Below are 27,165 nucleotides of genomic sequence, written 5' to 3'. Positions count from 1 at the left end.
TACTGAGTTGCATCTCCAAAATGTCGTATCTATGATGTTTTTAAGCGACATATTCTTATGAAACGAGAGAGACGTCGCTACTGCTCTCACTTCATGAGCTTTCACTCTTAACAGTCGGAACTCTTCGAAAGAATGCAAGAGCATTCTTGGACATCAGTCGTGTGGGGTCTTTTACCGCGCACCAAAGACCTTGCCTAGAGCCTCCCATCTGATGCTTTCTCTGAAGGTAGAATTTCAGAGCTCTTACAGGACATAGAGACCTCTCTGCTTCTCTGCCTACGAGACTCGATAAGCCTTGACTTCGAATGACTTAGGCCAGGGATTCGTGGGATTCTCGTTTTAGCTAAAAACAGGGTCTTAAACGAGCAAATAGCCGTCTCCCTTGAATCCTACTTTATCCTGCAGAGCATGTAATTCACTAATTCTCTTTGCCGTAGCTAAAGATAATAGGAATAGGCATTTCCTGGTGATGTCTCTAAACGATGCCAGATGAGGAGGTTCGAACCTTTCGGATGATAGGAACTTGAGAACCACGTCTAGGTTCCAGTTAGGAGGACGGTTCCTTAGACTTTGAAGTCTCAAAGGACCTTATGAGATCGTGGAGATCCTTGTTATCTGCCAGATCTAATCCTCTATTCCTGAAGACTGCCGAAAGCATACTTCTGTATCCCTTTATTGTGGATACAGCTAGATGAGATTCTTCTCTCAGGAATAGAAGGAAATCCGCAATTTCCGCTACAGAGGTAGTGGAGGAGGACAACTTCTTAGTTCTACACTACCTTCTAAAAACCTCCCACTTGGACTGATATACTTGTCTAGTGGAGGTTCTGCGGGCTCTCGCGATCGCGCTTGCAACTTTGCGAGAAAACCCTCTCGCTCTGACGAGTCTTTCGATAGTCGAAAGGCAGTCAGAGCGAGAGCGGGGAGGTTTTGATGATAACCTTCTGGAAGTGTGGCTGTTTGAGAAGATCCATCCTTCTTGGTAGGGATCTGGGAAAGTCTACGATCCACTCCACCACCTCCGTGAACCAGTCTTGAGCCGGCCAAAAGGGGGCTATCAATGTCATCCTCGTCCCCTTTGAAGCCACAAACTTTTTCAGCACTAGTCCCAAGATTTTGAGTGGAGGAAAAGCGTAGACGTCTACGTGAGACCAGTCCAGCAGGAAGGCGTCTACCATAAGAGCTCTGGGGTCTTCCACGACCGAGCAAAAGACTGCCAGCCTTTGGAGATGAACGTGGCGAAGAGATCCACATGAGGAGTCCCCCCACAGAGACCAGAGATCTTGACACACCTCTTCGTGTAGGGTCCACTCTGTGTGAAGGACCTGGTTCCTCCTGCTGAGCCTGTCCGCCCTCACATTCCTTTCTCCCTGAACGAACCTTGTAAGAAGGGAGATGTTCCTCTGAGAAGTCCAAAGTAAAAGATCTTTTGTAAGTTCGTAAAGGAACGAGGAGTGAGTCCCTCCTTGTTTTCGAATGTAGGCAAGTGCTGTGGTGTTGTCCACATTTACTTGAATTACTTTGTTCGAAACAAGAGGTTCTAGACTCTTCAAAGCCAGGTGTACGGCGAAGAGCTCTTTGCAGTTTATGTGCCAAGACACCTGTGCTGTTTCCCAGGTGCCTGACACCTCCTTCGAGCCTAATGTTGCTCCCCAACCTTTCTCCGACGCGTCGGAGTACAACACTAGGTCTGGGTTCTGGATTTTTAGAGAGATTCCTTTGTTCTCTTTCAGAGGGGGCAACCACCATTCCAAGTGCGGTCTTATCTCCACTGGAATGGGAAAGGCGTCTGAAAGATGTCCGGTCTTCCAACTCCAAGACCTCTTGAGGAAGAATTGAAGCGGACGTAAATGAAGTCTTCCTAGCGGGAAGAACTGTTCGAGCGAGGAAAGGGTCCCTAGAAGGCTCAGCCATTCCTTCGCCGACGTCTGTTCCTTCCCTAAGAAGAGAGAGACTTTCTGCAAACCTTTTGCGATTCTCTCTTGCGAAGGAAATACTCGAAAACCCCGAGAATCCATCTGAATCCCCAGATAGACTAAGTTCTGTCTGGGGGTCAGCTGCGACTTCTCGAGGTTTACGAGTAATCCCAACGATCTGATCAGGTTTAAAAGTCAACGTAAGGGCCTCCCAAGCACTGTCTCTGATCTGGCCCTGATGAGCCAGTCGTCCAGATACAGAGATATTTACTCCTTTGAGGTGAAGAAACCTCGCCACATTCTTCATCAGGCTTGTGAAGACCTGAGGAGCTGTGGAAAGGCCGAAACACAAGGCTCTGAACTTAAAGATCCTTCCCCCCGTCATGAAACGGAGGTACTTCTTCGATGAAGGGTGGATCGGGACGTGAAAATAGGCGTCCTGGAGATCCAGAGACACCATCCAATCTCCTTGTCGCAATGACGCAAGAACTGAGGCAGAAGTCTCCATCGAGAACTTCTCCTTCTGAACAAATTTGTTCAGAAAGCTGACGTCTAGTACTGGTCTCCAGCCTCCCGAGGCTTTCGCAACCAGAAAAAGGTGATTGTAAAACCCCGGGGAGTTTTGATCCAGTACTAGTTCTATCGCTCTCTTGTCCCACATCTGATCCACCATCGATCGAAGAGTATCTCTCAGCACAGGATCCTTGTACTTGCTGTTAGTTCCCGCGTGTTGACGTTAGGGGAGGATTAGTGTCCAGGAAAGGGATACGATATCCCTTCCTTATTACAGACATAGATGAAGCGTCTGTGTTTATAAGTGCCCAGGCCTCCACAAATCCCAGGAGCCTGGCACCTACTGGTGCTTGGAGGAGAGAAGCATCACTTTCCCTTTTTAAAGGGACGAAAGGCAGACCTACCTCTCTTCTCAGGAGCCTTCCTTCTTGCGGGAGCTCTGGAGGTCGGGCCACCTCGAAAGGGCTGAACTGATGTACTCGGACCTTTCTTTTCCGTCGCAGTAGCAGGTTTCTTCTTCCTTGCTGACTGAGTAAGAAGGTCTTGAGTCGCCTTCTCAGTTAATGAACGAGAAATGTCCTTCACTAACTGAGAAGGGAACAAAAAGTCTGACAATGGAGAGTACAGTAGCGCTGCCCTCGAGAGTGGGAGGACCGCTTTGGTCAAAAGGCACTAAAGACTGTCCTCTTTTTAAGAAGACCTGCTCCAAATAAAGGAGATATCTCAACCGAGCCATCCTGTACCGCTTTGTCTATACAAGACAAAATACACAGAAGGACTTCGGTTCGAGTCCTTCAGAATCATGGGCTTTCTTGGACATCACCCCAAGGACCAATCTAAGAAGTTGAAAACTTCTAATACATGGAAGAGTCCCTTGAGGAGATGATCCAGTTCTGAAATGCCCCAAGTTATACGGGCAGAGTTCAAACTTTGTCTACGTGAAGCGTCGATTAAGGTCCGCTTCTGTCGAAGACGGAAGAGAAATGCCCATATTCTCTCCCGTCTGATACCAAATGCCTCGTTTACCAGCTAGTCTCGCTGGGGGCATGCAGAGGACCGTTCTTACCAACTCCTTCTTCGACTTCATCCATGAGTTTAATGACTGAAGAGCCCTCTTCATCGAAATGGCGGGCTTCATTCTAAGAAAAGACGAAGACTTCTTCGTCTTTGCACTCGAGAAAAGAGAGCGCGGAGAAGGAGGAGGGCGGCAGGGGGTCAAGTCGTCTCCATACTCTTCTAGAAGCAGGCTGTCAAAACTTTATAGTTCGACAGTCCTTCTCTTCCCTGATACTCGTCCTCCGAGTTTGCTTCTAACTCGGGGTCTAGATGAGTCTCCGCTAACAAATCAGGACGTCTTTCCTCTGGGGGAGACAAACTCCTGATAGGAGAGGGACTAAGGGAATGATATTTCTTCCTCTTCAAAGCTTTAATATTCTTGGAAGGCGCCAACAGCCTAGGCTTCTCTCCATAAAAGGATGACGCCTCCCGCTTGGATGACGCTTCTCGTCCGCCAAGCGTCCTGGCTGACGCCTCCCGCTTGTCTGGCTGCTGACGTCTGGATGACGCCTCGCGCCTGGAAGACGCTTCGCTCTCAACTGGTGTCCTAACTGGCGCCAATACCTTGGTTGGAGCCTCGCGCTTATAAGACGCTTTTAATGACGCTTCACGCCTATAAGACGCCTCACGTCTATCTGGCGTTACGTTTCTGCCGTAAGGTTCCCTCGATCTCGATCTCGAAACCGAAGCCTCTGCGGTATGTTTGGAAACTTCACGTCTGCATGACGCCTCTCGATTTGCAGGGGAGAGAGGACGAGACTTCTTGATTGGAAGCGAAACGTCCTTCTTACGAGGAGGATCCCTCGCTAACACTCCCACCAAAGAGGCTAGCTGTTCCTGCACCGCCATGAGAATCTTCCTTGAAGCTTCTCCCACGTCATGTTCAATCGGGGGAGAAGGAGTAGGAAAGCGTTCTTCCACGTCCACAGTCGTGGTTGGGTGACGCTGACGCCACATTTGCCTTTTTAATTGACGAGGGAGCTTCATCTGAGAAACGCTCCGGGCTCGAATCCAATTCAGGTTCTTTCAAATGCCGTTTCAGAGGCCTAGATAGATCCGACTCCTTCCACCCTCGTTTAGGTGAGGGAGAGGGAGAGGATGAGAAACACTCACGCAGGACGCTTTTTCTAAAGCGACCCTGAGCAGCCTGCAACGAAACAGAGCCTGCTGAAGGGACGTCTGACCGTTGGGGATTCCCCACCCCACGACCTCCTTAAGCCTTTCGACTTTCCTTCTCCTCTGGGCATGGGAGCTTGAAAGAGGTCTAGGCCTGGGAGCGTCGCAGGGACGATCAAACGCCCCCTCCACAAAACTGGGAGAACTCACTTCACTGTAACGTTCACTTTCACTAGCCTTACCTTGTAAGTCTGCCATTTTGGACTTCATCTGCTGAATTGTAGCTTTCAGATCGGCGATTTCCGAGGCCGAATCAGAAAGTAAAGCTTGTGAATTAGACATATAGGGAGAATCCAACTCATCAGGATTAGAAAAAGGATCAATAAAAGGCTCAATAGGCCTTGTACTCACACCTTTCAAATGTCTAACCCTATCCCTCTCTAACTTCTTCAAATAAGAAGTTAAAGTCTTCCATTCTTCTGCATTTAATCCCTCACATTCATGACAGGTATCCTCACCCTGCAGCCTACATTCACACACATTCTCACACTCACATTTGAATCAGACATACTGAGAAAATTCCAAAAAGCAAGTCCAAAATCAGTCCACAGTAGCGAATGCCAAAAACACGATCCAGATACGTCACCAAAAAGCCGAGAAATGATGATCAAAGGATGAAATAAGAATCTAAGTCAGGAGGTAATAGCAACAATGTTGATACCATTGGCGACAGAGAAAATATGATAGAAAACGGGAATGGTTCCTAGTCCTGCCGCCCAGGGCAGGCCGGTAGATCACCTGACCTACCTGTAGCGAGTGGCGGGAAATTTGAATTTCTGTCGGGGACGACGGAGTCTTAGCTATGTATATATCTGACAGGTAAGTGGATTGTATGAAATTTAAATGATCTATTAGATCTTAAGGAATTATCTCTTCCTGCAATCCATGCGTTTACATGTTGTAAAACAGAGTCCACATGACTTGAACTAATCACCTCCGCATACGAGGCCAGAAACTCTTGGTTTTCTCCTTCCTCCGGCTCTAATATGACAATTTGTCGAAAACTGCATTTTTCCTAACTATACAAACCTGAGGTCCTTTAACAATAGGAAGGTAACTAGCGGCAGCTGGGACGGTCGTAAGCTTCGAACAAGGGGAGAACGGTAGTTAACTGCTTGTCCGATCGTGCGCGCGAGAGGTGAAGAATCACTTTTGCTTTAGGCCCATGCAAAAAGTTGCAGAGTGAGGGGTGGTATGAGGTGGGACTATATAAAGGTAAGGCCTCAGGTTTGTATAGTTAGGAAAAATGCAATTTTCGACAAATTGTCATTTGTTCCGATACGTAATACAAACCCTTGGTCCTTTAACAATAGGAAGACTCACTTATTGGTGGGAGGAATCTGAGTCTTTTTGGTGAACAGACTGGTGTTCGTCCAACCTTGGAGTGCCTCCCTGGTCGTAAGAGCAAGGGAGGGATCCAAACCTCTGTCCGATTGATCGGGGTGTGCACCGCAGGATGAATGGTCAGACCTCTGAGCCAAGTACTAAGAGAGAGGCTAGCGTATCTCGTTGTACCAGCAAGCAAGAACTTGCTTCTTACAAGAGCCAAAATAAAGTTATGGGTTTGTCTCGAGTAGGCATCCACTCCCTCCCCCTTGTTGGAGGAAGTGGAGGATATTTGCTTCTATCCCTAACTAAAGGGATAGATTGGAGCTCGGTCGAGTAGCTTACCTGCATCTAATTCCTTTCCAGCATGGTGACGACCGTGATCTCTGCCCACAGGTAGAGGGAGAGAAAGATGGGGAAGAGAAGCCAGTCGCACTCATTCACACATTCATTCCTACAGTCACACCAGGAATCAATGCTGTTCTGCCTGCTCGGGTGCTGGGTAAGCTTACACAACGTGTTGAGCAGCCACCACAGGTCCCAAGGAAAAAGTATCCAAGGACTTGTGGGTAATATCCCGAAGGTAGAAGGACATGAGGTAGTCTGGTTGGCCCAGACACCTGCCTTCAGGACCTGCGCCACGGAGAAGTTCTTACGGAACGCCAAAGAGGGTCCAATACCTCTGACTTCGTGGGCTCTCGGTCGGAGCGTACGGATGTCGTCACTACCATCAGCCTCGTACGCTCTCCTGATCACGTCACGTAGCCAGAAAGAAAGTGTGTTCTTGGATACTTCTTTCTTGGTAACCCCAGTGCTAACGAAGAGGCGTCGACACTCAGGCCTGAGGTGTCGAGTTCTCTTCAGATAGCGCCGTAGCGCCCTCACAGGACAAAGCAGCATCTCATCCGTATCGTTGTCGGTGAAATCCATTAGGGAGGGGATCGTGAAAGACTCGAACCTGTCGTCAGGGATCGACGGATTCTGAGTCTTAGCTACGAAGTTCGGGACGAAATCGAGCGTCACAGATCCCCATCCCCTGGAATGTTTAACTTTGAAGGAAAGACCATGAAGTTCTCCTACTCTCTTCGCCGATGCCAGGGCCAGCAAGAAGAGGGTCTTGAGGGTCAGATCCCTGTCTGACGACTCTCGGAGTGGCTCGAATGGTCTTCGAGTCAAACTCCTAAGGACAAGAGTCACATCCCACTCAGGGGGCCTGAGTTCCCTGGGTGGGCAAGACCTTTCGAAGCTCCTCATAAGCAAGGAGATCTCGAACGAATTCGAGATGTCCAGTCCCCTCAGTTTCAGGACAAGAGCCAGGGCGGCTCTGTATCCTTTGACTGTGGGTACTGAGAGGAGCTTCTCTCGGCGAAGAAAAACGAGGAAATCCGCTACCTGCTGAAGAGTGGCTCTGAGAGGAGATAGACCCCGTCTACGACACCAACCACAGAAGACGGCCCACTTCCCCTGGTACACAGCTGCAGAGGACTGTCGGACGTGTCCAGCCATCTCTGTTGCTGCGCTACGAGAAAAGCCTCTCGTTCGCAAGAGATGGTGGATAACAGCCAGCCGTGAAGTTGTAGGGACTGGACTGCTCGGTGGTACCGTTCTACGTGTGGCTGGGCTAGAAGGTTGTGCCAGTGGGGCATCTCTCTCGGTTCTTCCGCAAAGAAGAAGCCAGCATTTTGGTTCTGGATACCAAACGGCTTGAGGTCGTTTGGGAGCCACCAGGATCATCCTGAGATTGTGGCCAGCGGCCTAGCGCTCGGCTGATCACTTTCCGAATCAGACAAAAGGGAGGAAAGGCGTAGACGAAGAGGTTGTTCAAGGGGTGTTGAAGAGCGTCCTCTGCAGCTGCCCATGGGTCCGGCATGGCTGAACAAAAAACCTGAAGTTTTTTGTTGTGCCGGGTGGCGAACAGGTCTATGACTGGACGCCCCCACAGGTTGAAGAGCCTTTCCACCACTTCTGGGTGTAGAGACCACTCGGTTCCTATCACCTGATCCCGACGGCTGAGCTTGTCTGCTACTACATTCCTCTTGCCTGGAATGTAGCGTGCTGACAGCTCTATTGGAGTGAGCCGCGGCCGCCCACTCGTGCACCTGCACGGTCAAACTGGTGTAGCGGGAGAGACACTAGGCCCCCTGCTTGTTGACGTATGCCACTGCCGTGGTGTTGTCGCACATCAACACCACTGAGTGTCCCACCAAGCGGTCCTGGAATTCTTGGAGAGCGTAGAACGCCGCCTTGAGTTCCAGGACATTGATGTGAAGGTGCTTGTCGTGATGGTCCCACACACCTGTAGCCAGCAACTCCTCCAGGTGTGCGCCCCATCCCTCGGTTGATGCGTCTGAAAACAGCAACATCTCCGGGGGGGGGAGTGCGTAGAAGCACTCCTCTTAAGAGGTTCCTGTCGTCGAGCCACCAGGCTAGGTCCTGCCTCACTTTCTCCGTGAGGGACACGGGGAAGTAAGGTGGATTCCTTTACCTGTGACCAACTCTCCCTTAGTCTCCACTGGAGAGACCGCAGGTGAAGACGTCCGTGAGGAACTAACTTCGAGTGACGACAGGTGGCCGATCACGACTTGCCATTGCTGAGCTGCCTGTTCCTGCCGAGACAGGAACCGGCCGGCTGCCTCCCTGAATCTGCTGATTCTCAAGTCTGCTGGGCGGACTTGAGCTGCTACCGTATTGATCAGCATACCCAGGTACTTCATCTTCTGCTTGGGTTCGAGATCGGACTTCTCGTAGTTTATCACGATCCCCAGATCGTAACAAAACTTGAGAAGTCGATCCCTGTCCTACAGCAACTGCAAGCGGCAGCTCGCCAGGACCAGCCAATCGTCGAGATACCTCATCAGACGTATCCCGTGCGAATGGGCCCAAGCAGACACCAGAGTGAACACTCTCGTGAACACCTGTGGGGCGGTTGACAGACCAAAGCAAAGTGCCCTGAATTGGTACACCGTCCCGTCGAAGATGAAGCGGAGGTACTTTCTGGAGGACTGATGGATGGGTATTTGAAAATACGCATCCTTCAGGTCCACCGAAAGCATGAAATCGTTCTCCCTGATGGAGTCGAGCACGGACCGTGCCATCTCCATCGTGAACCGAGTCTGGCGAACAAATCGGTTCAGGGGAGAGAGATCTATCACCGGGCGCCAGCCCCCCGATGCCTTCTCCACTAAGAAAAGGTGGCTGTAAAAGCCCGGTGACCGATCTGCTACGAATTCTACAGCTCGTTTGGTCAGCATGGTCTTGATTTCCTGTCGAAGAGCGTCGTCCTTTGAAGAACCTTGTACATAAGTCTGAAGATGGACCGGGTTGGAGGTGAGGGGTGGCCGAGATTCGAAGGGTAGTAGATATCCCTCCCGAAGGACGTCTACTATCCAGGTCTCGGCACCGTAGCGCTGCCAAGTTGCCCAATGGCTCGCCAGGCACCCCCCCACTTCCGGCAGCAGGTGAGGGGGAACGCCGTCCCTAGCGTTTCCCGCCTCGCTTCGACCTCTTCCCAGCACCTCCTCAGGGAAAGGAGGGCTGGGAGGAGGGCTGGTTACGGCCTCCTCTACCAGAAGTTGAAGCAGGAAGAGTCTTTCCTCGGGGCTTCCATGGAGCAGCCGTCTTAGCAGCCGAGGAAGCGCTAGCTAAACTCTTAGGCTTAGCCGCAGTCGCACGAGGTTGCCCAGAAACCTTCAAGACTGCCTGGTGAACCAGACGGTCACTGTCATCAGTGCGTCGTCTTTCCACCGCAGCGTCCACCATCTCTCCAGGAAAGAGAGAGGAGGAACTCTTCATAGGTCCAATACGGAGTCCATTTACCGCCTCACGCCCAGCCCCCTTGGCTACTCGTGTAAGGACAGCGTCCCTACGACGGAGAACCAAGTTGGCCCACAGGTTTGCCGTCTGATGGGCGAGGTAGGAGATGGCCCTACCCCCAGACTGGCACAGTCTCCTGAAGTCGGGGTCGTCTTCGAGGGCAGCGCCCCCAGAGTCGGCCGCGACCTTGGATACTGTGAGGGCACCCACAGATCCAACCAAGAGAACTTGCCTGGAATGCTGACCATAGCGGTAGCTTCCAGGCCCAGTGCCTCCTGCTGCGAGAACCACAAGTTCTCCGACAGGAGCTGCTGCAGGGACACACCTGGAGTTAGCCTAGCTAGCTCCGGGTTAACCTGTTTGGGCGGTATTGGATCCTCTGAAGGCACGTAGAACTTCCGCTGTCGCTGCAGAGGAGGAGGAAGTAGCTTGGAAGACCGTCCTGACTTCAGCGAATCCTCTCGTCCTGAGATGAAATTCTCCACCTGGTCAAGGACTGAGTCTGCAAGCTCTGATCGCGGCAGTCCCACCGTCAATTTAGGTTCCCTCTTCGGGCCCCAAAATGACTCGAGCCGGACGTGGGCTCGGATGGTGGTGGCGGCGATCCTTCCCCCAGGTCGTTGTGCTGACGAATCAGCGCAATACCTGGGCAAAGTTCCTCTGGATCTCGGGAGTTACAGCGTCCTGAGGAGTAGGACCGTCCAGTCTCTCCAACAAGAGCAGCTCTCGAGACCCTCCTCCTTCAGAAGGAGGAACAGCAACAGACCCCTGACGGTCGCCTCCAATCACTTGTGCGTACGACCTGGCCCTTCGAAGATCCCGAAGGAGCCTTCTTGGGGGGGGGGGGGGGGGGGGGGGGGTGGGGCAGCCTTCTTCTTCTCCGGCTTGGAAGCCTTAGAAGTCGAAGGGGGAGAGGCAGCAGCAGACGACGAAGAAGACGATGAAGATGACGACGACACCTTCCTCTTCTTCTTCCTCTTCTTCGTCAGCTCTCTCAGGACGGACGTCAGGTCTTCCATCCCCACGGAGGAGCCGGGCCAATTGCCAAAGCAACACGCCCGACTGAACCTGTCTGGAAAGACCTGAGTCCGGGGCAGGCACTTCCATGACGAGACACGACATGGGCAGGGGCAGGCACCTTACCTTACCTTACAGACCTTACATCTTGTTCGGGTTGCCCCAGGTCCCCTCAGTGTGAGGCACCTCTAATGTCTACCAGAGAGTTGCTAGTACATCTTCCGGTATATTTTGCATCTTCCCAATCTTGGATGGTCTGGGATGCAGTTTAGATATTTGTCGAGCTTATTCTTAAACACATCTACGCTCACATCCTGATATATTCCTCAGATGAGCTGGCAACGCATTGAATAGACGCTGCATTATCGATGCTGGTGCGTAGTGGATTAATGTCCTGTGTGCTTTCCTTATTTTTCCTGGTATATTTTTGGGCACTATTAATCTACCTCTGCTTGCTCTTTCTGATATTTTTAGTTCCATGATATTTTCTGCTATTCCTTCTATCTGTTTCCATGCCTGAATTATCATGTAGCGTTCTCTTCTCCTTTCCAGACTATATAATTTAAGAATTGTAGGTCTTTCCCAGTAGTCTAGGTCCTTAACTTCTTCTATTCTAGCTGTAAAGGACCTTTGTACACTCTCTATTTGTGCAATATCCTTTTGATAGTGTGGGTACCATATCATATGCAATATTCAAGTGACTACGAACATATGTTTTATAAAGCATAATCATGTGTTCAGCTTTTCTTGTTTTGAAGTGCCGTAACAACACCCCTTCCATTTTTTGCTTTACATTTTGCCAACAGAGTTGCTATTTGATCATTGCATAACATGTTCCTATCATCATCACACCAAGGTCTTTAACTGCTTCCTTATTTGTGATGGTCTCATTATTAGGTCCCTTATATGCATATAGCTTTCTTTCTCTGTCTCCATAATTTTATTGATTCAAATTTATCAGAGTTAAATACCATCCTATTTACCTCTGCCCAATCATATACTTTGTTAAGGTCTCTTTGTAGAGCGTTCCTATCTTCATCACAAGTAATTTCTCTACTTATTCTTGTGTCATATGCGAAACTACTCACTACCGAATCCTTAACATTATTGTCTATGTCTTCAATCATAATAAACAAACAGTATTGCAGCTAACACCGTACCTTGCGGCACACCGGATATTACCTTGGCTTCATCCGATTTCTCGTCGTTTGCAATAACTATCTGTTTTCTGTTGTGTAAAAATTCTTTTAACCATCTTCCTACTTTATCCACGATATTGTTGTTTTCTAATAATTTTCTTCGCTAATATATTATGGTCTACTTTATCAAAAGCTTTTGCAAAGTCTAAATAAACCACATCTGTTTCATTTCCGCTTTTCATATTTTTGAATATGTTTTCACGGTGGACTAACAGTTTGGGTTTGTGTACTTTTTCCTGGGTACGAAACCATGTTGTCCTTTATTAAACAAATTATTTTTTATTAAATGTTTCTATAATAGTTTTCTTCATTACCCTTTCATACACTTTCATTATATGTGATGTTAGACTCACAGGCCTATATTACTTGCCTCTAGTCGTTGATCCACTTTTGAAAGTAGGGGTAAGGGGATACGCTAATTTGTGCTCATCATATATCTTGCCTGTATCTACACTTTGTCTTAATAATATTGCAAGTGGCTTTGCGATAGAATGAACTACTTTCTTTAACAAAATAGCAGGAATTCCATCAGGCCCGCAGCACAGCTCCATTTTTAATTTCATTAATAGCCTGCACAATATCAGCTTCATTAATATCTATGTCAGCTAAATATTCACTATTTTCATCCCTTACTTCTATATCATTATCTTCATTATCTATTCTAGGGGTGAATTCTCTCTTATATCGTTCTGCCAGTATGTTGCAAATTTCCTTTTTTTCATTCGTTAATCTCCCTTCAATTCTCAGAGGGGCCTATTTCTATTCTTCTTTTATTCATCTTCTTCGCATATGAGTATAATAGTTTGGGGTTTTGCTTGATATTTAATAGGGTTTTTTCTTCCAAGTCCCGTTTTTCATTTTCTTTTGATTGTATAATCTTTTTTTCTGCATTTTCTATCTTACTTTTAGTTCTATAACTTTCCATGCATTTTTTTCTTTTGCCAAGACCTTTTTTCCACTTTCTGATTTTTCTGGAACAAGATTCTTCTGTCTCTTGGTATGCATGAATGATGTTTACTTTTCTTCTTCGGTATAATATTTTTCCACTATTATCTCCAATATTTTATATAATATCTCCGTATTTACCCTTATGTCATCACTTACGAAAATGTTATCCCAATCTTTGTTTATTCTTCATTAATTTCTGACCATTTTATATTTTTACTGTAGAAGTTGTATTTTCCATCCTCCCTTCCCCTTTTTCATTTCTTGCTTATCTCTATTTTCACTTGCTTTTGGAATGAACTGTTAATTCTATGACATTATGGTCTGAAATACTCGCATTATAAACTATATTTCTTTAACATAATTCATCTCGTTCACAAATACTAGGTCTAAAGTATTTTCCTTTCTTGTTGGCAGGTGATTTATTTGTTGAATGTTGTATTCTAGTAGCATATCTAATAGCTTTTCAAATTGCCTCTTATCTTCTGCACTACTATTACTCTCTTTTTTATATGTATAAGTACAACCACAATCTCCTATTCGTTCTTTCCATTCTACGAAAGGAAAGTTGAAGTCACCAGATAGGAGAATAGTCCAGTCCTTGTGATTTCTAACATATATCATCCAATTTTTCAATTATTAAGTCAAACTCTTTAGTATTAGGAGGTCTATATATTACTATGTTCATCAATTTTTCAGATTCAAATTCTACCGCTATTAGTTCACATTCTGAGTTACTATATTTCTCATATATTTTCCTTGTTTTTTGTCTTTCCCATATATTGGTTCGGTTCCCCCTTGATTCCTATTTTTTTCTATCTGATCTATGAAGTTTTGGAACCCTTTTTTATTTGATCATCATTCCCAGTCTCTTGGATACCAGGTTTCACTTATATTCTTATATCTATTTTCTTTTCATTTTGGGTTAGTTCTTCTAAGTACTCTATTTTTCTTTTTGAGTTACTCGTAACTAAACCCTGCGCATTCATCACTATGATGGTTTGCGTGTTTTCTCCTTCATTTAATACTGATAGTAATAAGGATTTTCATGTCTCTTTCCTGTTCTGGTATGTTGTTCTTTTTTTCATTTTTTTTCCAGAAATTCTGACATTAAAAATCCAACTTTTCCATAATATTTGATCTTCCTTCATCATAATTATTCATTTTGTGTCTGAATCTGCAATTTTCTTCTCCGTTTCTGCAATATCCTCTTGCATAATAAATACAGTTATTATCTCTTGAGTAGAATTTCGGAGCTGATGCTTTGAAATTCTTTGCTGACACCTCTGCATATCTCATTGGTGGTTTGCTTTTCTCTTTTACCTGATATTCTTGATTTCTCTCTTTATTTGTTTCTTTCTTATTTTGGATTTTATTACTTGGTTGGTTATTTATTTGATTATGATTCATGGCTACAGGGTGCATATATTTGCATTTTTTGTCGAACTTACATCCTTTTCCTTCTTTTAGGTTTTTACATATTTTTGGATGCAGATCTCTGCAATCATCCCATATCCATCTAAGTATGCACATTTACCATATATTTCATAGTTTTTGACATATCTTAGGATGTTTGTAGTAACATCTTTCTCCAAATCTGCAATTCCCTCTTTTCAAAAGGTTGCAGATTTTGTCTTTCTTGTCTATTTTTTTCCTCTTTCCCGTCATTGTAAGATCTGGGTAGAGCCTCTTCGGGATTTGCTTTTCTGTTGTCATATCGTAATTTATTTCTTCGTAGGTATGTTGCTTATTGCCCTCATATGTAGTATCATGAGTATCTCTGCATCCATACTTTTATCTTGTTCTTTGTTTTTCCTTATTTTTTTTTCTGTCATTGTTTCATTTTTGTTTACTTCTCTTTCCGTTTTCCTCTTCTTCTTTTTTCTTCTTCTTCTTCCTCTTCCTTTCTTCTTCATCCTCAACTATTTGTACATTCAATCTTGATTTAATAACATTGTCTATCCATGATAGACATGTTGAACAAAAAATTCTTGTATCTTTTCTCAAATCTTGTATTACCTCAGCACACTGTTGGATGGGTCGGAATGTTGCATGCAGCACATTTTCTGATTAGGTTTTGTGGATTGACTATGCTATACCAAACCTTACACAGTTTGCATGCTTTTGGCTTCTTTTTCCTAATGCATCAATTAGTATATTCACAAGATTCACCTTAGTTCATTTTTCTTTTATCGGAATATGTTGGTTTATGTATAATTTTCTTTATGAGTCTCTTGACCACTTGGATTTTATTTGGAACTTTTTCAATTATTTTTCAAGTATGTTTTTCATTAGATTTGTTCCAGTTTGAAGGATTATATCCTTCTAATATCTATGAATGCTTTTGTATCTTTTTTGGTTAGGACTGTTGCTGATTTCATAGATGATGAAATGCCAGCCCTTCCCTTCCTGCTACCTCATCGTATTGCGAATCTGCTAAGCACGCAAATTACGCCACCTTTTCCCGCAGTTGGAACTTACTGCCATCTTGTTCTGATTTATAGTATTACACTTGATAAACTAACTTAGAAGACGCTTTATCCTACTATTTTCACACTAATCTTATCACCGATAGTTCAAGAACACTTCTAGATATTTCTCAAATTCTAGTCGTATGTTAACTTGTGATATCTGTTGAGTTATTGTGACTTCACGCGGGTACGTCTCACCAGGCAAGATGGCTACTACGGCAGGAGTGGCAGGACCACACAGGCCAACACACCAGCAGGAAAACCTCAGCACCACGGACCAGCAAACAGCAGGACCAACACAGGGCCAGACCATCAGCCGGACCATCACAGCATTACCAGCACCAGCAGGACCAGCAGCGCAGGACAGCACCAGCCAGGGACCAGCCCACAGCGGACCAGCACAGCAGGGACCCAACACATCCAGACAGCACCAGCACCAGCAGGACCAGCACAGCAGGACGCACCAGCAGGACCAGCCACAGCAGGACCAGCACCAGCAGGACCAGCACAGACAGGACTCCAGCAACCAGCAGACCAGCAACCAGCGGAGCCAGCCACAACCAGCAGGTACCAGCAACAGCATGGAACCAGCACCAGCAGGTACCAGCCAACCAACAGGACCAGCAACAGCAGGACCAGCACCAGCAGTGGACCAGCACCAGGACCAGCAAGAACCAGCCCCAAGCAGGAACCAGGCAACCATCACCAGCATGGACCAGCACCATCAGGACCAGCACCAAGGCACCAACCGCCACACAGCAGGAACCAGGCACCAAGGCCATCAGGACCAGCAAACCGGACCATCAGGACCAGCAACACCACAGGAACCAGCAAACAGCAGGACCAGCACCAGCAGGACCAGCACCAACCAGCAGGACCAGCACCAACAGCAGGTACCAGCACCAACACAGGACCATCACCAACAGCATGGGACCAGCACCAGCACAGACCATCACCAGCAGGACCATCAACCAGCAGTACCAGCAGCCGAGCAGGACCAGCACCAGCCAGGACCAGTCAACCATCGGATCCAGCACCAGCCAAGGCCACCAGCCATTCAGGACTCCAGCACCATCCGGACCATCACCAGCAAACCAGCCAGGACCATCACCAGCAGGACCACCACCAGCAGGACCAGCAACCACCAGCATGGACCAGCAACACCCCAGCAGGAACCAGCACCCACAGGACCAGCAACACCAGCAGACCGAGCAACCAAGCAGGACAGGTCACCAGCAGGACCAATCAGCAAAAAACACCAGACCACCAACAGCCACACCAAGCACCAAACAGCAGGACAGCAACCAAAAAGCAAAAACGGCACCACAACACAAACCGAGCAAAACACCACCATCAACAAAAAGAACAACAACCAGCAAAACATAAGAAAACACATACACCAGCAAATCAACACCAGCAAAAACACCATCATCCAAAAATAAGCAAGGCCAAAGCCAAATGCACCAGCAACAAAGGAAACAAGCACAAAAAAAAAACCAAAAGCAGGCACCAGACACCAAACACAAACAAAACCAGCCCATACAACCACAACAAACCAACGCAAAGCAGCCAGCCAAACAAGCAAGGACCAGCACCACCAGCATGGAACCAGTCAACCAACCAGCCATGGACCAGCACCAACCAGCAGGACCAGCAACCAACCAGCAGGACCACACCATCAAGGACCAAGCACCATCAGTGGACCAGCAACAGCAGTACCCGCACCAGCACCAGCATGGACCAGCAACCAACAGGAACCAGCACCAGCCAGGACCACCAACCAGCACCCATCAGACCAGCAACCAAGCAGGACTCACACCAAGCAACCATCCAACCAGCAGGACCATCAAGTCCACCAGCAGGACCAGCAACCAACAGCAGGACCATCCCACCACCAGCAGGACCAGCACCAGCATGACCACACCAGCAAGGAACCCAGCACCAAACGCATGACCAGCAACAGGCCAGGAACCAGCCACCACCAGCAGGGAACCAGCACCAGCAGGACCCAGCACCAACAGCTGACCCAGCCACCATCAGGACCATCACCACGCAGGACAGCACGCCAGCATGACTCCAGCCCACCTAGCAAGGACCAGCGAGCCAACAGCAGGACCAGCACTAGCCAACCAGCAGGAACCGCACACCCCAGCTAGGACCAGCACCAACCAGCAGGACCCAGCAACCAACAGCAGGACCAGCACCAGCCAGGACCAGCACCCAGCAGGAACCAGCACCAACCAGCAGGACCAGCCCAACAGCAGGACCAGCAACCAAGCAGGACCAGGACCACCATCCAACCAAGCAGGTGAACCAGCACCACCAGCAGGGGGACCAGCGACCATGCGAGGTACCAGCAACCAGCAGGACCGAGCACCAGTAAACCATGGACCAATCACCGAGCGATGGACCAGCCAACCAACAGCGCAGGACCAGCAACCAGCAGGACCAGGAGCCATTCCCGCCAGGACCAGTCACCAGGCACCAGCCGGACCAAGGCACCAGCGGACCAATCAAACCTTAGCCATGACCAGCAACAGCAGTAACCAGCACCTAGCAGGTACCACCCACCAGCAGGACCAATCACCAACCACAGGTACCGAGCACCAGCAGGACCAGCACCTGAGCGAGGACCATCCAACCAGCAGGACCAAGCAACCAGCAGTTGACCAGCACCAGCAGACCATCCCACCACCAGCATGAACGCCAGCAACCCAGGCAGGACCAGCACCAGCAGGGACCAGCACCAGCAACCCAGCAGTACCAGCGACCATCAGGAACCAGCACCATGCAGGACCAGCGAACCAGTCAGGACCAGCACCAGCAGGTACCAGCAACCAGCCAACGGAACCATGGCACCAGCAGGTACGCATCACCAGGCATCCATGAGCGGAGGGCGGACCCAAGCAAGGAGAACCAGCAATCCAGCAGGACCAGCACCAGGCAGGTACCATCACCAGCCAGGACCGCACCAGGGCAACCATGCAGGGGTACCAGCAACCAGCAGTGAACCATCACTCACCGCAGGTACCAGCACCATCACCACCAGGACCTTCACCAGCAGGACCAGCACCAAGCAAGCCAACCTGCACCAGCCAGGACCAGGCAACCAGCAGGACCAGCACCAGCAGGACAAGCCACCATCAGACCAGCACCAGGCACCAGCAGGAACCAGCCCGAGCCAGGACCACGGACCGCCCAGGACCATCACCAGCAACCAGCAGGACCAGCCACCAGCCAGGACCACACCATCAACCAACCAGGACCAGCAACCAGCAGACCATCACCAGCAGGACCAAGCACCAGCAACCAGCAGGACCAGCACCAGCAGGACCAGCACCCAGCCAGGACCATACCAGCAGGACCAGGCAACCAGCACCAGCAGGACCAGCACCAGCAGACCAGCACCCAGCAGGGACCTCAGCACCCAGCAGGACCAGCACCCAGCAGGAACCAGCACCAGCACCATCAAGGACCAGCACCAGCAGGACCCGAGCACCAGCAGGACCCAGCAACACCAGCCAGGTACCACAACCATCCAAGCCATCTGGAACCAGCAACACCAGGCCAGGTAACCAGCAACCAGCATGGACCAGCAACCAGCAATGGACCAGCACCAGCAGGTACCAGCACCAAGCATCCAGGACCAAGGCACCACCATTGCAGCCAGGGACCATCCCAAACCAAGCAGGACCCAGCACCCGCCAACCAGCAGTGACCAGCACCAACCAGCAGGACCAGCCATCCAGCCAGGACCAGCACAACCAGCAGGACCCAGCAACCAGCCCAGGACCAGCAACCAGCCACCACAGGACCAGCACCAAGCAGGAAACCAGGCACCAGCAGACCAGCAACCATCACGCACCAGGACCAGCACCAGCAGGACCAGCACCAGCAGGACCAGCAACCAGCAGGAACCAACCCCAGCAGGACCCAGCACCAAACCAGCAGGACCTAGCAACCAACCTAGCATGGACCAGCAACCAACCAGGCAGGGAACCAGCAACCAACCAGCATGGACCCAGCAACCAGCAGTACCGCACCAGCAGGAAACCAGCACCAGGCACCAGAAGGACCAGCAACCAGCAGGACCAAGCACCAGCAGGACCGCACAACAGCATGCCACGACCAACAGCGTCCAAACAACAGCAGGACCAGGCCCCCGAGCAGGACCAGCACCCAGGACCAGCAACAGCATGACCAGCAACAGAGCACCAGCAAGGACCCATCACCAGCAGGACCCACACCAGCAGACCAGCACCCGCACATCATGACCATCCCAGCAGGACCATCACCCTCATGACCAGCACCAGCAGGACCAGCACCAGCAAGGAACCAGCACCAACAGCAGACCCAGCACCAAAGCGCAGGTACAGCACCAACAGCAGGACCAGCACCACGCAGGACGCTAGCACCAGCAGGCTCAGCAACCAGCAATGACCAAGCACCACACCAGCAGGACCAGCACGCGAGCAGGACCAGCACCAGCAGGACCAGCACCCCAGCAGACCAGCAACAGCAGGACAGCACAGCAAGGACCAGCACCATCAAACCAGCAGGACCAGCACCAGCAGGACCACGCACCAGCAGGACAGCAACAGCCGGGACCATCACCACAGACAGGCACCAACCCAACAGCAGGACCAGCACACAGCAGACATCACTCAAGCAGGACCACACAGCAGACAGGCAACCATCAGGACCAGCAACACAGGACAGCCCAGCAGGACCAGACCAGCAGGACCAGCAACAGCAGGACCAGCACAGCAACACCAGACCAGCACCAGCAGGACCAGCACCAGCTCACACAGCAGACCAGCACCAGCAGGACCAGCACCAGCAGGACCAGCACAGCAGGACCATCACATCCAGGACCAGACCAGCACCAGCGACCGGAACCAGCACCAGCAGGACCAGCACCAGCAGGACCAGCACAGCAGCACCAGCACCAGCAGGACCAGCACCAGCAGTGCTGGACCAGCACCAGCAGGACCAGCACCAGCAAGGACCTCACCCAGCGACCACACCACGAACCAGCAGACCACCAGCCCAGCAGGACCAGCACCAGCAGAAAAACCCCCCACCCACCGCATGACCAGCAGGACCATCACCAGCAGGGGACCAGCACAGCAGACCAGCAACAGCAGACCAGCAACAGCAGGACCCAGGCACCAGCAGGACCCAACAGCAGGGACCAGCAACAGCAGAACCAGCCCAGCAGGACCGCACCAGCAGGACCAGCACCAGCAGGAACCAGCAACAGCAGGTACACAGCACCCAGCAAGGACCAGCACAGCAGGACCAGCACCAGCAGGACCAGCAACAGCAGGACCACAGCAGGACCAGCAACAGCAGGACCAGCAACAGCAGGACCAGCAACAAGCAGGACCAGCAACAGCAGGACCAGCAACAGCAGGACCAGCAACAGCAGGACCAGCACCAGCAGGACCAGCAACAGCAGGACCAGCAGGCAGCAGGACCGCAACGCAGGACCACACCAGCAGGCCACAACAGCGTACCACACCAGCAGGACCCGCAAACAGCAGACAGCACAGCAGCCCAAACACAGCAGACAGCACCCACAGACCGGCACCAGCAGACCAGCAACAGCAGGAACCAGGCACAGCAGGACCAGCAACGCAGGACCAGCACCAGCGGACCAGCAACAGCCGGACCACACCAGCAGGACACACAGCAGGACCAGCACCAGCACCCGCAGACAGCACCACCATACCAGCACAGCAGGACCAGCACCAGCAGGCCACCACCAGCACCAGCAGACCAATCAGGACTCCAGCATAACCCAGCAAACCACATCAGGCCACCCACAACCCATCAGGACCAGCACCAGCAGGACCAGCACCAGCAGGACCAGCAACAGCAGACCAGCACAGCAGGACCAGCACAGCCAGGACCCAGCACCACAGGACCAGCAACAGCAGGCCAGCAACAGCAGGACCAGCACCAGCAGGACCAGCACAGCAAGACCAGCAACAGCAGGACCAGCACCAGCAGGACCAGCAACAGCAGGACCAGCACCAGCAGGACCAGCAACACAGGACCAGCACCAGCAGGACATCCCAGCAGGCCAGCAACCAGCAGGACCAGCACCAGCCGGACAGCACAGCATACCAGCCAACCAAGCAGAACCAGCACCGCAGGAGCGTCACGCACAGCACGCCTCACAGGAGTGGCGCGAGCGGCTGGGCCAGCAACAACATCAGCGGCAGGTACGGCACCATAATCAGGCGTCACCGGCGTCTCAAATTCAGCCAGCTTCATCATAGGGACAGGCGGCAGGTCCAGGGGAGAACTCTTTGGACAGCGAAAGTCAGGGGTCGGCAGCACATAGAAACCAGGTGGAGGTGGCACGCCCCTCCTTGGCACGGCAGCGATCGGCATTTGGATTGATGCTGTCGGGGTCACCGAAGCAATGTGCTGCGTATACACCACATGAGGAGGGGCGGCGTACGCTGGAGTAGACAGGGTAGTTGTCGTAGTTGTCACTACTCCATGAGTAACCACTGCCGACCCCGCCAATCGCTGAATTAAGCCCTGGATACTGGGGGCGCCCTGCAGTCCCAACGACGCCCACACCTGCCCAAGGTCGTCACTCACAGAAGGCACACCTGAGGGAGGAAAAGTCGGGTCAGTTAGAGGGGCACCCTCGCGCTTGGGGGAGGACGAACCCTACCCAGAGCGGACGGAAGACCCCGAATACAGTTGAACATCCGGGTATCGAGCGCCCTCCTCCACACTCGACGGATCGAGTGAGGAGTAGGACTCCGAAACCCCCCCCGCAGGGGAAGGCGCAAACCGTGGGGGTTGAGCTGGGGGCAGGAAGGATGACGAGGTATCCGTCACCAAAGGAGTCGCTGGAGAGCTTTCCGACAACTCCTTGGTTGATCTACGCCTCTTCCTACCCTCATACAGCACCCACTGCGCCTCGGACCAATTTTCACAAACATTGCATGGTTTGGCCCGGGAGCATTCTCGCCCCCGGCACCGATAACACAATTCATGTGGATCTATTTCTGGGAATGAGCGAAATCCGCCGCAATTACGCCCCTCCAGCCCGGGACACACTCTACGGGCAACCGGGGGGCGCGGCGAAAGCTCCATTTCCAGATCCATTATTCACTTCAATAATAATAATAATGAAAAAAATGAAAAGAGTACTTACAATTTCATTCACAACCACTAACAAACCAGTAAGAAGAAATTGTAAAACTTTCAAAGCACACGACGAAATAGCGGGCAGAGCGATGACGAGCACGTCCTGTCACACCACGGCCGAAAGCAAAAGTGATTCTTCACGCCGCGCGCACGATCGGACAAGCAGTTAACTACCGTTCTCCCCTTGTTCGAAGCTTACGACCGTCCCAGCTGCCGCTAGTTACCTTCCTATTGTTAAAGGACCGAGGGTTTGTATTACGTATCGGAACAAATACTGTGCTCCGCCACAGGGGATGTTAGCTCACTCCTATCCTCTGACAAACGGCCGGGAATTTCGTGGCCGCCTGCCCCTACGGCCACGGCCTCTTTGATCTCTGATGACCGCCGCCGGCTCGATCCCGAATAGTCAGCAGGAGAACGAGAACGCCTCACTCTTTCTCTGCTCATGGATCTAGAGCGAGAATCTCGTCTAGACCTCCAAGATGAAGGCTCCATTGAAACTGAGCTAACTTCCTCTCTATGAGGATTGCTATTGTTTCCAACAACTGTCGGAGAATTCGGCCTCGATCTTTCATCCAGGCAGACAACACCTTCCACCAATGTATCAGACGACGTTGCCAACTCTCTATTCTTCGTTCTTTTAATAGGAGCCTTATCATCCTTTGTCCGTATTTTAAACGGCCTTACGGGCGAAACTGGAACCTGCGTTCTATTCTTTGCTGCACTTTTTGCCCCCAACGTTGATTTTGCCAGCGGTATTGTAGTCTTGCTTACACTCTTTGTAATCTGTACTGGCAACTCCTCGTCGGCCGCTAGTCCATCGCCCGTCGCCTCTCTCGCTCGTTTGGACTCTTGCAAACGGCTTCGTCCACTAGCTTTGCGCTTACCAGCCACTGACTTCTCGACTTTCTTGCTGACTGGGATACGACAGTCCTGGTCTGAAGATGAAGAAGAATTCACTCTTCTCCTCTTAGCCCGAGGATCAGTCACGAAATCCCGAATCCTCAAACGCTTGACTGGCGCACGCTGTGACATCATCAAACTTAGCGATGACGCCGAACTAGAGGAAGAAGACGAATCACGCCTTTTCTTTTTGTCTTTCTTAGCCATTCTCTTCTCTATATCCTGTAATTTCTTCATTACAGTGTGTACTGCCGAGTCAGAAAGCGTATTTGGGTCCGGATGCAGCGAAGTAGACCGAGAAGCAGTTGTCTGTGACGTCATCGTGTCTGCCATATTGGTGTGTGACGTATGTTGTGACACCACAATCTTGTAGGGAGAGACTGTGTGGCTTCTGCTGGCATCCACACGTTTGCCGCAAAACTACCCCCAACGTTCTGCATCACCGTACACATAGAATTTGATAGCGTAGCCGCGGCATTATTTCCCATAAATTGCAAGCCAGGGGGATGAGGAACACTCAGCGCTGCTGGACCCTGCTGGAATCATGACGCCATATAATGCGACAGCAAACCCTCCAAGGTTGGTATGCCTGGTACGCCTGGTAGGCCTAGTGCCGCCCACGTACCTTCCATCCTATGCGCTTCCGGAGCCGGCACCTGGAACAAAGATGGCGATGTTCCCCCCCCTTCCTGCTGGGAACAAAGGAGCGTACATATTATGCATAAAATTACCCAAAACCCCTCCTGAGGTTTCCGATAACGAATCGCTAGGAGAAACCGAAGGGGTATGGGACAAATCAAAAGCAGGTGGTGAAACATATGGAGCAGCCTGGTTTATTGCCGATACAAAAGAAGCCGGCAACACTTGGCCATCCAAAGATGGCGTCACCTCCTTCCTTTTGTATTGGCCTTTCTCATACAACTTTTTCCACTGTTCCACCGACCAACCCCGACAAACAGAACATGGATTAGTAATTGTACATACGTTTTCCCTGTACCTACTGCACGTTGGATGAGGATCCGTCGACACCGAAGTTAGGAATCTACAGCACGGAAAGCCACTGACTCCGGGGCATTTCTTTTGTCTCCTCTTCGCAACGGCAGAAGATCCCGATAGTGAAGCGAAAATTTCCATCTTACCACTTATACACTCTTACCGATCACACTCACACTGAGCACACTCAGAGAAAGAAAAAGTAATAAGAAAAATGAAAATGACAAAGATAAAAACAGACAAACTGAAAACCGGCTTTAAATCAGATAGACAGTAAACACATCCTATCTTAAAGGAGGTAGGAAAATAACTGGTGGGTCACAGGACGCCAAGGGCATTCTGGGTATACAGTAGTACCTCGAGATACGAAATTAATCCGTTCTGAGGCGCCCTTCGTATCATGAGGTTTTTGTATCTTGGACTACATTTTACATGTAAAATGGCTAATCCGTTCGAAGCCCTTCAAAAACACCCCAGTAAATTATATTTCCAGGCCTAAAACACATGTTCTAGGGTTACGACGCCGATCCGACGGAAGAAATATGACTCCAAAAAGGCAAAATACTGTACATACTTGAGTAATATTCAACTGCATGTAATGTTCAACCCCATTTTTACTGCATATATTAGGACTTTAGCATATGTCCCTTAGCAATGAGCCTAGCCTATGTTAGCGGTTGCTACTGTAGCCTAGTCTATGATTCTGACATCTAAACCTAAGAAGCTAAAAGCTTAGAATATGCCAATAAAATGTATAAATAATCAGTATGTACTCATTTCAAATAATTATTAATTAATCATTAACTATAATACACAAACAAACAAACAAAAAATAAAACCTTCCACTCGATTGTTTACATTCAGCTCTTACCGTCTTACGAGTACCGAACAAACGCCAAGCAATCACTTTTCCTAGGACACAGTAAGCCATAAATTTTCATTAGTATCTCTCTTCAACTAATGAAACTACCAAACAGTATAATAACCATTCATTTCTATTCTTTATTCTATCTTTACCTAATGGAGATACCGAGTTACTGACAGCTATAATGAAACATACGTAACATAATATTAAAACAGAAGAAGAATTCTAAAAAATACGTATTAGTTGGCAGTCTGATTTATTTTATATTTTATGATATCTAATTCACAATTTTTTTTATTAAATGTATTGCATGTACTCATTTCAAATAATGATTAACTATAATAAACAAACAAAAAAAAGCTTCCAAACATCTGTTTACATCCAGCACTTACGAGTATCGAACGATCGCCAAGCAATCACTTTACACAGTAAGCCATAAATTTTCATTATCTCTCTTCAACTACTGAAGCTACCAAACAGTATAATAACCATTCATTTCTGTTCTATATTCTATCTTTACCTAATGTTTTTTTTTTTATTAAATGTGTTGCATGAATAAGTTTTTCAATTTACAGCATCCTTTTACCAATAGAATACTTAAAGCACAAGGGGTAGATGCTGACCAATAGGAGAGCAGGATCTTATGGGGTGACTAGCACCAGGAACCAATGGGAGAGCGGGAGGATGGTGGCGAGTTTACTCAGCTGGCGGCGCAGGAGTTTTAAAATTGTACTCGGTGGTCCGGGGGAATCTCGGGACTTTACAGCAGCAACCTTTCGTATCTTGAAAATTTTTCGTATGTAGAGCTGTAAAATTTTTCATATTGGCTTTCGTATCTCGAGTTTTTCATAAGTTGAGCCTTGCATATGTCGAGGTACCACTGTACATGCCCCGTGACCTGGTATAGATGCCAATAGTCCCTGGATCTCACAAGTTTAATTTTAATTCTACCGGTTTCCAGCTTGGCGCTAATAAATCCTAATGTTAAGACCAAAGGTTTGTTCCATATATGAACAACTCAATTGTTTATAGTGCCACTGTCTTATGTGTACTACATACTTATAAAGTGTGCTAACAGCATTATCCTAATTTGTCTTGATTAACTCACTTCTCACTTCATCTCCTTTTCTCTGAGGAGGGATGCAGCTTTTACCCATCAGCTCAACCCCATGAAAATCTCTGTACCTACTGTATATATCATATACCGGTATGTATCTTTGGGGCCTTAGTCCCTGGTCCGGGTGCATCAAATAGTGTCGAGTTCCAGACAACGGCAATCCGGATAATAGAGGGATTACTGTATTACACCTGTGATCTGAATTGTTCCAACCTTGAATGGATCAAACCAGGGCAGTGGTCAGCTCCACTAGCTGATTTCTAAATCCCTTAATAAGACATAAGAATATGTTGCTCAACACAGAATACATTGTACTTCTCAGTATATCCCCTAATAAATATTTCAGCCAATGTAGCATATGCCACAATGAATACAACACTACTACAAAACCTGGAGAGAAGAGAAAAGTACAGAGTATAGACTTGAGGTCATTCAGCACTGAAAGGGAATTTGACAGTAAAAAAGTTTGAAAGGTTTAACAGGAGGGAAACCTCACAGTCACACTATGAATCAATTGTTAGCAGGGTGTGGAAAGCAAGATGGAAAAAAAGAAAATAAGGAGTGAGAGGAGCTGGAGCTAGGGACCGAAGGGATGCAGCAAAGTAATACCTGCAGTGCACTGCACGAGGTGCACTGACGGCCCTAACCCCCTATGGGGACAAAACCTGGGAAAATAAAA

General features: G+C 49.3%; 2 protein-coding genes across 2 annotated transcripts in view; one reads left to right on the top strand and one right to left on the bottom strand.

The window, feature by feature from the left end:
- The window catches only part of LOC135201077 (vacuolar protein sorting-associated protein 8 homolog), a 131,007-nt gene that overhangs the window by 52,238 nt on the left and 51,604 nt on the right, over positions 1–27,165 (bottom strand). The window lies entirely within an intron of this gene.
- LOC135200479 (mucin-2-like) lies at positions 5,464–26,956 on the top strand. The gene is made up of 7 exons (XM_064229131.1): positions 5,464–5,480; positions 15,634–16,834; positions 16,876–17,358; positions 18,460–19,495; positions 19,892–20,698; positions 21,272–21,662; positions 26,809–26,956. Exons 1-7 carry the CDS (start codon positions 5,464–5,466, stop codon positions 26,954–26,956), a joined length of 4,083 nt encoding a protein of 1,360 aa, XP_064085201.1.

The sequence above is a fragment of the Macrobrachium nipponense genome, chromosome 27 (assembly GCF_015104395.2).
Source record: "Macrobrachium nipponense isolate FS-2020 chromosome 27, ASM1510439v2, whole genome shotgun sequence".
Classification (NCBI taxonomy): Eukaryota; Metazoa; Arthropoda; class Malacostraca; order Decapoda; family Palaemonidae; genus Macrobrachium; species Macrobrachium nipponense.
The sequence above is the reverse complement of the archived record's forward strand: the minus strand, read 5'-3'. Positions and strand labels throughout refer to the sequence as shown.